This window comes from Natrix helvetica (assembly GCF_964273705.1).
Source record: "Natrix helvetica genome assembly, chromosome: 1".
NCBI classification, from domain to species: domain Eukaryota; kingdom Metazoa; phylum Chordata; class Lepidosauria; order Squamata; family Natricidae; genus Natrix; species Natrix helvetica.
This window is the reverse complement of record NC_138548.1, coordinates 196,430,210-196,444,444: the sequence shown is the minus strand read 5'-3', so window position 1 is coordinate 196,444,444 and position 14,235 is coordinate 196,430,210. Positions and strand designations below refer to the sequence as shown.

The window sequence follows — 14,235 nt, the reverse complement described above, 5'->3', positions numbered from 1 at the left end:
CCCAAAGTCCCTCAGGAGGGAGCACATTGAAGGGAAGCAGGAAACTTTTCCCAACCCACTTTGACTGTGGGGACTCACCTCTTTCCAGCTGCAGTGTTTTGGGGCTTGTATCACCTGGCCTCTCCTACCATAGAAGGACTTTCCCACTGCAACAAGTTAAGCAGGCCACATGGTGGAATGAAGACCCAAGCCTCTTTGAGATTATTTTGGTGCTTTATTTGGCAAACTAGAAAGATGTTGTGTATATGCATATGTACACATGCATGCTTGTGCATGCACCCACACCCACACACTGATAAGAATGAGCCACATCCACAGAGCATTTCTCCTGGGCCCATCCTGAGTTACCCTGCAGATTCCAAGGTTAGATTCTTCCAAATCTCTCATTCACTTCCCCCTTATACATCAACTGAGCCTCCAGAGTTGCATCCGCTTTCAGGACACCCCACGTCAGATGCCTCATCCCTTTCAAAGTTGAAGTTGGGAGAATAATTACAGGGGGGGACGGGGACCATGTGGGAACACCAGAGGGGCAAAGAGAAGGCATAGCTGGCTGAAAGGAGGGGCTTTCGTGGCATGGTAATCCTTCCTGGATGACAGTCTCAGTGGCAAATCTGGCCTTCCTCAAATTTTATTCAAATCACGCAAAATAAATTTAGAACAAATTGTGAAAGGGCATTTTATGCGTGAATTGGTCAGAAGAGAAACTTCTAGCACCTTTTGGTTGCTTTCCAATCCTCCACAGTAACTGCTTTCTCCTCTTATTTTCTGTATATTGGAAAACATACTTGCAGAAAGCATGTACTTAATCACGTATCACAATATAACATATCTGGATAACATCCGGCTTGGGGATTTAAATGTGACAGAGCATGTGGGCTGGGGGAGGAGACCGTTTACATGCTTGCTATCACATTATTTCTCGCCTTCTTTCCAAATAATTCCTTGCGGCATAGATGATTGTTGCTTTTCTCCCAATTTACCCTCACAACCCTGAAGGGTAGGACAGGCTAAGAGAAAATGCCTGGCTGAAAAGCATCCACTGAACCTCATGGGTGCCTGGAGCCTGGATTCATTGGGCCCTCATCTGGCACTGCCCTTGAGTATCACACTTAGCTGGTTTCCTTAAAAAATAAGGGTGTCATTCCCCCTCCTTCCCCTCCCCCTGTGTTGTCTCAATAACCTTCTAGTCCTGGAGAAAAGCATTAAGGCCATTGTGGGTTAATAAGCCATAAACATTATATGGAAAGCAGTTGTGTTCTGACAGGAGCCAACGTGCACTTGGTGCAGGGATGGCTGCCGAGAACTGCCGAGAAACCCAGGAAACATCTTTTCACCAGACCTGTTTCCATCATCTCGTCTCCAGGAGGGCTCCTTTGGCATTTTCCAAGCCATACAGCCCATGGGAACCATTCTGGGATCTATCCCTTTCCAATCAATGAATCTGAGGAAGGATGCAGAGGACAAACTGAATGAGAAGCAGAGAAGAAGAGCGCATTTCCATTCTGATGTGTTTAACTGGTGCGACACCAAAGGCCATGGGAAGGACAAATCTACTGGGGCCTGGATTGGAGAAAAAAAAAAGGAGATGCATGTCTCCTAGGCTTAAGCTAAATTCCTTCTCCCAAACTCCAGTTTAATCCCAAAACATAGGAAAAAGAAGAGGAGTATAATACTCTCGGTGTGTCTGTTCAGGGGCACTGCCCCCTCTAAGATTACCATGGCCAATCCCTGCACATTTAAAGTCCCTAGCTTTCTAGGGTTTCCCCAATCCTCCCCTAGTGTCTCTTTAATTAGCAATGAAATAGTGGGAGGGGCTCCTTCTATTTTAGAATTTTCTGACCTTTGTAAATGGGGGTTGGGATCCCACTGTCTCCTTGTGACTCCCATTTTGATTCATTATCTGTACAGCACAGGGACAAAATTGCTATCTCATTCTCCTTTAAGGATAGGTGGTTTTCTCCCGGCTGCTTTTAGGAGAGGAGAACAGAAGAGCAATGCTGTTAGGCCCGCCATGGGCTGATGGGATGCACATTGTGTCATGATCACATGCTGCCTGGCTCTTGGGTAAAACAACCAGGTCCAGCTGACGCTTTTGCAACTATTTCTCTCTGACAAGTCCTGTTAGTGATACTTGCAGTCTTGGGCTGGTGACTTGGAATACAATCTCCATTCCGATTTGGTGATCTTGGACTAGTACCTATTTTTAACCTTACCAGCTTCAAAAGTCAAATTAGAATGTGGTGAGAATTAAGTGGGATGTTCACCATTTTGTTCTTGTTGGAAGAAAAGTGAAGCAAAAACATACAAAGACAGTCTTTTAATAGCCAAGGACAAGTGTCTCAATTTAGCAAAACCTGCAAAGGACCGATAATATCTTTCTTTTATTTTATTTTTTGCAAACCCTGCTATCCAAGACACCTCCATCACCGATGGTACTCTGCCTTTTTCTCCTTGCATTTATTGATTCAGAATACTTCCTTGTAATCTGCCCTTTCTGTTTAAGACTGTTGTACGTGCAAATGAAAGGGGAAAAAAGTACTTTGGCAGACTACAGAAGAAAGACAAAACTCTCAGCTGCATCCCTGGAGCCAGTTTTCATCTTATATTTGCATGGGACAAATTTAGCAGGTATCAGTCGCCATAAGCCCTAGCTGTTCCTTTTGCAAAACAGAAGAACAGAAAGTGAAAGGAAAAGAATAAATGACTTACTCAATCCTGACTTAAGATGAAGCAGTATTTTGTGATTTAATCACAATTGAAAAAAATAGGTTTTAGACAACCCTTCTATTTTAAATAGGCACCTTCTGAGAAAGAGACATTTATTTCCTCTTTCTCCATTGAAAAATTCTGTTGTTCCTGAAAGTTTAGGCATTTCTGGTCAATCTTGTTATGCTAATAAAGAATGGATTCAGCTTAAGCTAACAACCAGAGATTGCCAAAACTTTGAACTTGGCAAGTGGGTTAGAGATGCTGTTTTATTTTGTGTGTTTTTTGGAGTGGCATCTGACTTCTGTCTCCAGAGTTGAATAATCCCCACTGAGATCCAGATCTTATCCAGCAACTGATATTGGGGGTGGAGGGGAATATTGCTTTCCACCCTCTAGGCTAGTAAGGATAAGCATGTGACCTGATTTCATAACCAGGATATCTTGTTTGCCTCTCCTACAGAGCATGAGTTTAAACTGCTCTAATAAAGTTTTGAAGCTTCTAAGGAGCTCAGAAAGGATAGAAAAAGTGATCCAAACAATCAGAGGAGCTGGCAGGCCAGAAAGGTTAGGTAGGAAAGAGGAAGTTAGATAAGGCAGTGTTTGGTGATAAAGCATATTTTGAGAATGGCTGGGGGGATAGTCCAGGGTTGAAATAGAGATGCATTCTTCCAATTTCTCAAAAACCTCCCGGAGTAGAATCATTTTTTTCTTCTTCTAGGGCAGGGGCATCCAAACTTGGCAACTTTAAGACTTGTGGACTTCAACTCCTAGAATTCCCCAGCCAGCAGAGCTGGCTGGGGAATTCTAAGAGTTGAAGTCCACAAGTCTTAAAGTTGCCAAGTTTGGACGCCCCTGTTCTAGGGAAAGTGACTGGGTTGCCTTGTGCTGAGGCTGAGATAATCGCCTGCCCTCCCCTTTGAGGCCCTGAGAACTTTCCTCTGTTACTCGGATGACAGCCGGGATAAATTTCTTTTGTGTAAAAGCCATAGCATGGCACAGAGCAGGCCACAGCTGCTGGGGGCAAATTCCAGGAGAAAACCCTTGCTTCATTCAGTGGTGTGTGGGTGGAGGGGTGGAAGCTTCCACTATCAGAAGTTGTACCCACACTGGTGTGCTCAGAGCATTGTACCTGGGTCAGCACATGCACAAGTGCCGGTGGTCACAGCATTTGGTAGACACGTAGGCTCACATGGGTGAGTTGAGATGGAGAGCCAGAATAAAATAAATCCGTGGGTTTGTCAAGGGGTGTATGAGGAGATCACAAGGAATGAATGATTCAGTCTTTCTGGCTCCATGCCCTCAAAGGCATCTCAACAGCCAATCTGAAATGGATTGGTGGCCAGGATCGGCAAAAGAAAAATGTCCCTGCTTTCCTTCAAGTGTGAAAAATTGCTGCGGACAGAACAGTGACCACTTCAATTCATGAGATTTCATTTTTCCAGTTATCACCTTGCTTCTCCTTCTAACTCACCAAGAGATTAAAGCATCTCATTATTCAGGCAGAAGTCAACACTTTATCATTCCGATAAACGTTAGTCTATGAAAATATGGTGATTCAGAAATGCGCTTTGATCGCCTCTATTCCTACCTTGAATTGAGTTACTATATATGCATAAAGGCAACATTGGAGACATATTTATACTGCAGATGTCTCTGACAGTTTTCTCCAATGTGTGGCTATCTTGTATATAGTCACCTGGCCTCAGTGGCTGAGGAAAAGGAGAGCTGTAGCTTAATTCCTGTGGGAAGGCTGTTAGATTAATTGCATCATAAATTAATTTTCAAGCCTGAGAACTGCAGTTTGGAGAAGATTGCTGAGAATTCTGTCTCTCTGTCTCCTTTGACAAAACATTCTAAAATTCATTGCACAAATGGAATGATTGTCCAAGCAATTTATTTCATGATCTAACCCTGATATTTCCTTACATTCACTACGCCGTATGGAGTCGGTAATGAAAAAACAGAAAGAGGGAATATGAAAACTGATAAGAAGCCATTTTAATCTATTTGTTTAATGGAATGAGGCATACATTTGGAGTGTTCTTAGAAGCAGCCTTTACTATTGCATATCACATATTTCAGACCTTGATTGGTCCTGCAAAAGTTGTTCCAAGAAAGGGTAGTTTTTTTGAGCCTGGGCTGATTTATAGGGATAAACGTGAGTCTAGTTGTAGGTATCCGACTGCAAGTGAGAATTTGAGACTGACATGGGTTTTTATACAAAACAAAACAAGATTATGCCTGAATCATGCCAGAATTGTTTCCCATGCATTGCTATCTTTTTGCGTGCAGGGATTCAAAAAAAGGAAAATGAAATATTGAGTCATATGAAGCCTCGCCAATACTCTGAAATGAATACAATGCAGGTTTACCATCTGAGTAAATGCTAGATTTCAGATAAAGCCACGCACATCCTCACACCCAAACACCCACTTGTAGGTTTCATTCATTTGATATACTCCATCTGGTTATTGTGTTAACCCATGTCCCAAATTTGCACACTCCTTTGAACCATTAATTAACCAAGACCCAATATACTCACCTACCCAAATCCCAAGATTAATATTTATCAAACCTAGCCACATTCCAGGAAGGCACCTGCTACTGTTTTTTCAAGCTATCTGGTTAAATGTGTAAATAGAGGCACAAAATCCCATATCATCTTGGAGTCAGCCTTAGCACACGCACTCTTGCCTTGCAGCCATGGTGTACCTTAGCCGCTCCATGTGCAGAGTCACAGATTTACCGCCATTTGCATTTCCTGGATGATAGATGTCCCCGCCTATATGCAGCAATGAATGAATTCCCAAAACATTGCCTTGTTAATCCCCATGGGAAAGAGTTTATATCCCCAAGATTATCCTTTTAACTAGGGATTGGGAGGACGAGAAGCAATACTTGGGCCTTCCCTTAACCCAGGGATCTGTACTATAAATAGCCTCTTTGAGGTGATTCAAGCTGAGGCCCACATGCACAAATGTATTTGGGAACACACCAGGCCAGCCTGTCCGTCACAGCCATGAGACCGGCACACTTGTTAACAATGGTGACAGGAAAGTTGAAAGCTGTTTGGGGAAAGAGGGAAACAGATCAAGATCACATGGCAGTGACCAAGTGCAGGGGAGGCCCACAGATCTTTTCTAATCTTGGGAGCCTGAAGAAGCATCTATGATGAAATGACAAGAAGACAAAAGTCAGAAGGAAAATAATAGAGAACAACAGAGTCTGCTTTTTATCTCTCTCCTTTCCAGCTCCATAGCAGCTACCATAGGGATCTGGTCTTCCTCTGGATATTTTGCAGACATTTGCACATAAAGACTTTTGCCAGCAAAATATCTCTGAATGGAGAGCAAGGATGCATTTCAGCTCAACCGGCTTTCTCCAGCGTAGCACCCTTAACATGTTTGAGGAACATGATCCAGCCAGCAAGGCTGGTTCTCAGTTGTGCAATCTCAAAATACTTAGAATGTGACAAATTGGAAAAGGGTAAGTTAAGTGGTGGCAAATGAGGAAGTCTTAAAGGGGAACTGGGAAGAATTAAAATGCAATGAGTATTACAGTTCTAAGAAACCACAGAAGTCACAAATTCAGGTACTGATTGGGAAAAAAACCCAGATTCTAATCTGAATTTCATTTCATTGGCTCCTCCCCGACCTGCAAAAAACCTTCTGAAATTCTTGCATATTTTAAACATTATGACATCTGAGGCTAATTTTCAGGGTGTGCCAGGATCTGATGGTATCTCAGAACTCCAAATTGACTGAATACAATTTCCACTTAAAATGATTTCAGTTGACATCCTTGCACTCTTCTCAATCCACAAACTGAAACAGAATAAATTATGAAGATGGCATGCCATTTTCAACAGTTTATGGGGCAGGTCTCAGCTTTTCCTAGTGCACAATTTAGATTAGATTAAATTGGATTAGATTTAGATGCTGTTTTTAAAAATGTTTTTAGTATAATAAATCTACAAATCATCTGGACTTATGGGAACGGCTGAAGTGGTCTAGAATTGAAGAATGACACTGTTGCTTACTTTGTGTTGCTCACCTGGCTACAGGTGTGTTCCTCATCCCGTACATTCTTATTGCCCTCCTTGGTGGGATTCCCATCTTCTTCTTGGAAATTGCTTTGGGGCAATTCATGAAGGCTGGAAGCATCACAGTATGGAACATAGCGCCGCTTTTCAAAGGTAAGAATATCTTGTTCCAACTAATCCCCTTTCTTTATTACTCTTAAGGTTCGTTGTATGAGTTTGTTCCCAGGGAAAGGTTAAGCTACCTTCTAATAGCATCTTCTCTCAACTTCCCAAGTCAGAACATCACTTTGGGAACTTCAGTGAGAACCAAGGGGATATCAAAAGGTCCAATAGATTGATCTCTGAGATGTGCCCAAATTAGAAGAATATGTGAAGTTGGCAAAGATGGGTCAGGAGGTATTAGAGAGATGTGGAGGACTTGGATGCATAGAGAAGAATTGCTTAAATATAAACATAATTCTCTTGGTGGCATACAGTACAGAAATAATCAGGCTGAGATTATTGGCTTTTGATACCCAAAACGTTTGTAATCAATATGTCAGTGAAAATCTACTTGAGCAGACAGTATGTAGTGTAAGATTACACACTGTAATCTTAGAAGCCAGGAAAAGAAGTCCTACTCTTTTTTTTTTTTAACTAGCGATTTGAAATGGGTCTTTTTCATCACTCTTTCTTCCTGCATGCAAAGCCAAATTAAATTACTGTTTGATGAAAATAGTGTTCTGTTTCCAGAATTTAAAATATGGACATTTAGCAAATGCGACTTACATTTTATATCACTCATTTTCGTTGTGCAACAGTGTCATATACCCTTTAGGGAAAATAGCCCATTCTTTTTTCAAGTAACTGAATTTCTCCAAACAGGACTGGGATTTGCTTCGATGGTGATTGTCTTCTACTGCAACACGTACTACATCATGGTACTTGCCTGGGGCTTCTACTATCTGGTGAAGTCTTTTACAGCCACCCTGCCATGGGCAACCTGTGGGAATCCCTGGAACTCCCCAGAATGTGTGGAAATCTTCCGACATGAAGACTGTGCCAATGGCACTGCCAACAGCAATCTTACCTGTGATGAACTTTCCGACAAGCGGTCACCTGTCATCGAATTTTGGGAGTGAGTTATGGCATTGTACCCTTTGTCCTAAGCTGGCCTTCCAGTTCTCTGTTCTGAGCAGGGCCGTGCTCACCTGCATAGATGGAGATCTTTGATCACAGAGCCGTCTCTTTCTGGTGATCACCCTTTCTCCCTCTGTTTGCAGGAACAAGGTGTTGAATATTTCAAAAGGCCTAGACTATCCTGGGGCTATCAACTGGGAAGTGACCCTGTGCCTCATGTCTTGCTGGGTCCTTGTCTATTTCTGTGTTTGGAAAGGCGTCAAATCTGCAGGAAAGGTAGGAAGCTGTAGGGAGATGGTGGTCCGAGTCAATGTGGAAGGGAGGAGACGGTGGGGAGAAATTGTGAATGAATTGTGGCAGTGGTCACACGAGATTCCAGAAGATGGGTAAATTCCTTCTCTTCAGAACACCCACTGGCAGTCGCCTGCTTCCTGAATCCTCCCTGCTAAGTGCTCCGCAGCCCATTCTGAAGGCTCATACCTGTGGAGATGATGTGGCTCTTGAAGAAGGGGCAAGGAGGGCCAGGTGGAGGGTGAAAGGAAACAGGTATATACGCAATCCCGGGGATGAGAAGAGAACGTTGAATGAAATGATGACATGAAAATAAATATATGGAGAAAAGTGCATTTTGGAAACAACTACGGGTGAGGGGAGGTATGTGTGACTGATGGGTGCCTGCAGCTGGAAGGATTGGATTGATCTTCGGGAAACTGTGAGACATGCAGGAGGTGAATAAGCCTTAAGCAAAATGAAGGCAAAGTGTTTTCAATTAAGGCAAAGGGGAATGGTGGCTGCTAAGCATAGAACAATAGAGCAAAGATCAGTCAGGAAATGGAGAAAGAGCAGCACTCAAGTTAAAATTACAGTTGGGGGGGGGAGGTGTCTAAACAGCATTCCTTAGACTCCACTGGCTCCTGATTTACTCAGTATTATCCTTTGTAAGAGATCCTATCCATCATCTCACCTGAGACTTCCGAAGGCAGGGGTGTCCAAACTTGGGAACTTTAAGACTTGCGGACTTCAACTCCCAGAATTCTGGGAGTTGAAGTCCACAAGTCTTAAAGTTCCCAAGTTTGGACACCCCTGTCCTGAGGGAAATCTCTACACGCGTAGTTGGTATGTTTTGACATTTGATTTGTACACCATCCAGAGTCCCTCTGTGAGGGAGAAAATTTAGGCACATGTCAGGGTTCCTGTTTGTGAAAAGAGCAAAACAGAATTTCTGCAAAGTGGGTGGAAAGTCTCGGCTTCTAAAAGGGTAGTCATATTTGTCCACTACAACTGAGACATCACCCTTGTGATTTGACTTCTTGAAATTAAAGTTAGATCCCTGCCTTTAAATGCATTCTGCAGCCCTGAGGAAAATTGTAGTGGTGGGACATATAAAACTGCCTTGTCCAGTTGGGTTGTCAATAGTGTGTTCTCTGATTAGAAGCTATTCTCCTGGGGAGATAAAACGACATCAGGTGTGGCAACTACTGTACAGAGGCCTCTATTTTATCTGGTCTGCCATTGCCAAATACAAATGCAGCCAAGGAATGAATTCAGATCTTAAGACATGAATAGTGTGGCCCACTGTCTATTCTTTCTGAATGTAAATAGGGGCACATATAAAAATTTCTCTCTGAGTCATATGTTCCACCCACCCAGATACCTAATGCCTGCTTCTTTTTTTTCCCAATGCATAGGCAGTGCATCTAAAATCCCACTCGTCAGCAAGTTCCATGCCTAAGAAAGGCTGGCATTCTCAGCAGACAGCCGCTGGAGCTGAGGGGACACAGCCCCCAGGTCTCAGCAGACAGGCACTTGCACGTGGTGCAGCCTCTCACAGCGGGCCACCCTTGCGGTTCCTGTAGCCTTAGTGAGGCGGAATCAGTGCTGAAAGTCAGTTAGGCTGCCTTTTTCAGAGTAGCATTCTTCCCCTTCTGGCTGCAGAAGCCCAGAAGTCCCTTAGGAAGGACGGGAAAAGCTTTCAGAGGCAGCCAAAAGCTCTTAAGCGTTTCTCATGATATGTGTTGGAAGACGATTTTTGAAGTGGTGCCTGAGCACTTTTTCAGGGACAAGCCATCAGTTATGCATTCATGGGGCTTCTTATGTCATTGAATAAAATTAAGGCCACTCCTTGAAGCTTTTCTCTTTCTACATTCTCAATATCTAATTTCTTTTCCCCATTGGCAACAAAGGATGCCTTATAATCCGGATCTCGCTCAGTGGTTGAGTAGTCTCTGAGCTCATAAATGTTAAGGATCTTCAGGTCAGCATCTCTGAGAACATCTCTGTAGCTTTAAATTTTCTGATGCTGCAGGAGATGAGTCAGCTGCTGTTTCTTAAATCTTTGTCTTCTGCTCCTCCTCTCCCCCCAATAAGCAGAAACCTGGAGAGATGTGCAGCAAGTGTTGGAGACCCAGATGTTGATTAAAGGAAGAAGTAACATATATACATACACACATGACATCTCTTACAACCTATTTATACAAGTCCCCAGGTTAAGAGCGCCCTGGTTTAAAGACGACCCATAATTAAGAATGGGGCCGTACTGTAACAGAATTCAAGTTAATCACACAATGGTTCAAGTTAAATACACAATGGTTCACTACACAATACTATTGTACAATAATACTATTCCAGTTTACATAGTTTGTAGTAGTTTGGTTGTCACATTTTGTGGGGCTCCACAAATGAATTAGGATGCCACATGCAATTCACAGATTGACCGCCTCTGACTTAAATCATGGAGCATGACATCCAAAGGCAGTCCAGAGCATTAGAGTATCTAAGTCAGAACTTCCCATAAGAGCCTTTCTCTTTCTTTGAATCGCCTATCAAGACGTTTGGATTCCCTGTCGGTCCCCACCTTCTGCTAACAGAAGATCTGACATTGGTTTCTCCATCCATGCACTGTCTCCTACTCAAACTTTCCTAGAGTTGTCAGTAGTAGGGCTAACGGGGGCAGGGCTGAGTGGCGCTTGATGAAGAAACCAAGCTTGTTCCCAAACCTTCTGCTAATTCTATGCAATTTTCCTTCCCATTAGTCACTAATTTTTTTCTAAAGTAGCAAAGAGGGAAGATATTCCAAAATTCTCAACATCTTAGAACATATTTTACACAAAACTCTATTCAAAGGAATTGGGGGGGGGGAATCTTATAAGCACAGGGCGCACAGTTCCCAGAAGGTATTGGCCAGGAAGTTTGCTTAGCTAAAAGGAGAAGGTCACACCTTAGAACACACTGAATGCTCCCTTGAGGTGCACTCTAGTGTGAGAAAATCTATGGCAATTGTCCAAGGAGCAGGTCAGATGTCTCTTCAAGGAGAATTCTGCAATAAGCTTTAGAGCAGCCCCAAGGCTTCCCACACTAAAGTAGAAAGTCACTCCCCTGGCCCATTAACCCCCTCCTATGCCTCCATAGGGACGTGGTGGCTCAGTGGCTAAGGCGCTGAGCTTGTCGATCAGAAAGGTCAGCAGTTCGAATCCCTAGTGCTGCGTAACGGAGTGAGCTCCCGTTACTTGTCCCAGCTTCTGCCAACCTAGCAGTTTGAAAGCATGTAAAAATGCAAGTAGAAAAATAGGGAGCCACCTTTGGTGGGAAGGTAACAGTGTTCCGTGCGCCTTCGGCATTTAATCATGCTGGCCACATGACCACGGAAATGTCTTCGGACAGCACTGGCTCTTTGGTTTTGAAACAGCCCCCTAGAGTCGGGAACAACTATCACATGTGCAAGGGGAACTTTTACTTTTACCTATGCCTGCAAAAAAAAAAAAATTTAAGTGAAAGGAAGATCTTGCTTTGCCGAGAATGTGCTATTTGTCACATGGTTTCTTAAAAAACTGATCCTCCGGATTCTTTTTCCTGGCCTTGTATCTTTTACAGTGATAGCAGGCGGGGACATGAAGCATTTCCTGGCATAAGCAAGAGGGAGTTTTGTTTAACAGTGGCATGACAAGCGCGCACACACAGCAAAGGTGCAGGCACGTGGCCAGTTTTCCACCGAAGAGGCTACTACTAAAAGTCCACAAGGGAAATTGATGAGGCTTCCTCGCTGCTTGTTTTTTAAGAAAGTTGAAAGTGTTTGCGTTGCCGCCTGCGTGCGCTTAATTGCTGGGCTGGGCTGCAAAACAATTTTGGCTTCTACCGGTTTTAAATTAATGTTTTCAGTCGATAATTCAATTTGTAATTGCTGTTATTTAATTCAGTTTAACATTTTATGCAAACTCTTTTGAGAGCAGTGTGGTTTGTAAGGGAAGTAAATATTAGAGTAAAGAAATAAACATTATTAAAAAGTTGATTTTACCCTGGGGGGGGGCAGTGAGTTGACCCATTGCCTCTTACTTTGGTCTTCTAAACTGAATAGAAAGAAACAAAATAAACCATTTTCCATAAAAGCTTAATTCCTGCTCTCTTTTCTTCCCCAACCCCCCCCCCACACCCCCACCATAGATTGTCTACTTCACTGCTACATTCCCTTACGTGGTGCTCATTATACTGTTGATTCGAGGAGTGATGCTGCCTGGAGCTCAGGATGGGATCATTTACTATCTCAAACCCGATTGGTCCAAACTGGCTTCCCCTCAGGTAAGTGAGAGGCATACGGACGAGAAAGGGTTAATATAGACCTGTCAACTGGTTAGCCAGCTTTTATACCGCAGTGTCATTAGGAATTAACAACACAGAAGTGCACAAAGGCAAAGCACTACGTGAAGTAGTGCGTTTCAAGGTGTTGGTTATCATCTTCAAAGCGCTCCATGGCACAGGACCTAGTTATTTGCGGGATCGTATCCTGCCCCATACATCCCTTCAGCCGATTCGCTCTCACAGAGAGGGACTCCTCCGGGTGCCGTCCACTAGGCAATGCCAGCGGGCAACGCCCAGGAGTAGGGCCTTCTCTGTGATGGGCCCGACCCTTTGGAATGACCTCCCCCCAGATATCAGGACTATCATCGACCTCCGCTCCTTCCGTAAGAAACTAAAGACCCACCTGTTCAATCTAGCCGGCCTGGCCTAATTCCTAATTCCTAATTTTAGTTCCTCAAGCCTGCATTTTTTAAATTTTCTAGGGGTATACTTTTAGTTGTTTTTAATTTAATTTTTAATTTTTACTTTTTGTACAGTTGTATGAGGTTTAATTCGTTTTTAAGGGTATGGGATATTCGTTTTTTTGTATTCGTTTTAATGACACACTTGTACACCGCCCCGAGTCCCTTCGGGGAGAGGGGGCGGTCTAGAAATACTGAAAAATAAATAAATAAGTAGATGACAAGCAAAAAAAAGTAATCAGGGACAAAATATAAATTGTCAAGATTTCAGCTGCAAAACCTCAGTGCAGCTCTGCAAAGAGTTCAGCTTCAGTGAATTGTGTTTTTATTTGTTCAAAGGACTTGCTGGCAGCGATAGCTAAAGCTCTTCACCAAATAGATATCAACTGAACACCCCTTGTTAATGACAGCAGTGAGTGGCTGCCCAGGGTGCAAGGAGCAGTTGAAAAGTTGCCAGTTGTATGCGAAGGGACGGACTTCTAGCCCATCGTATTTCAATCTCTCTCTCTCTTTTTTTTTTTTCTTCTTCTTCCCTCTCAGGTGTGGATTGATGCTGGGACCCAAATCTTTTTCTCCTATGCCATAGGACTGGGGGCACTCACTGCCCTGGGCAGCTATAACCGATTCAACAACAATTGTTATAAGTGAGACCCCATTTCCTACATCACCCTAAGGGGGCATGGCAAGCAGGCAGAGCATAGGAAGAAGAGGCTTATGCCGTGTAGAAGTCTTATCCTCCTTGCCAGGGATCCTCTCTCTTTTCTACCTGAGCGGCAGGAACTCAACTCAACAGGCAAAGCTCTGTGCATGGCTTCAGTGTGATAGGAGATTTGCCCGATGAACCGTGATGGCCACAAAGCTGGATGTTCACACAGTGGCAGCTGTGTGGCTCTGTCAAACAGTAGAAAGGATGCCAGCGGATTGCTGCATGCATCTCCAACAGTTGTTGGCTAGGAAAGAGCCAGGTTCTCTTTCTTGTTTTGTTCTGCTGGGTTGCCAGGATTAAGCTGTCTGCCTGGTTGATTTCTCCAGTCTGCAGATGAATGATAATCAGGAAAAGCTGGGCAGGGCCAAGAAAAGCAGTGGGGTTTTTTTTTCCTTTTCACTCTGCCCTCATCGGGTCTATCTTAAAAGATAATCTCTTCCCACCCCACATACGCAGAACCCTTTGGCAGCAAACCCACTGAAGGACAACACGTATTGCCAACAATGGACCCTGCTGCATCAATGGAGTTTGTAGTCCAAGATATCTGGGGGAGTGGCTCCAATTTTGGGGAAGCAGAGGAGAAACATTCTGGTGTGCCTTTTTCCATCATCTCATCACTCTGGG

The 14,235-nt window shown here is 43.6% G+C and overlaps 1 protein-coding gene across 1 annotated transcript in view; it reads left to right on the top strand.

The window, feature by feature from the left end:
• The window catches only part of SLC6A8 (solute carrier family 6 member 8), a 35,408-nt gene that overhangs the window by 1,857 nt on the left and 19,316 nt on the right, over positions 1-14,235 (top strand). Inside the window, exons 2-6 of the mRNA XM_081953104.1 lie at positions 6,775-6,906; positions 7,618-7,870; positions 8,016-8,148; positions 12,310-12,444; positions 13,446-13,549. Of these exons, the coding sequence (XP_081809230.1) occupies positions 6,775-6,906; positions 7,618-7,870; positions 8,016-8,148; positions 12,310-12,444; positions 13,446-13,549 (757 nt within the window). The remainder of the gene's footprint in view (positions 1-6,774; positions 6,907-7,617; positions 7,871-8,015; positions 8,149-12,309; positions 12,445-13,445; positions 13,550-14,235) is intronic.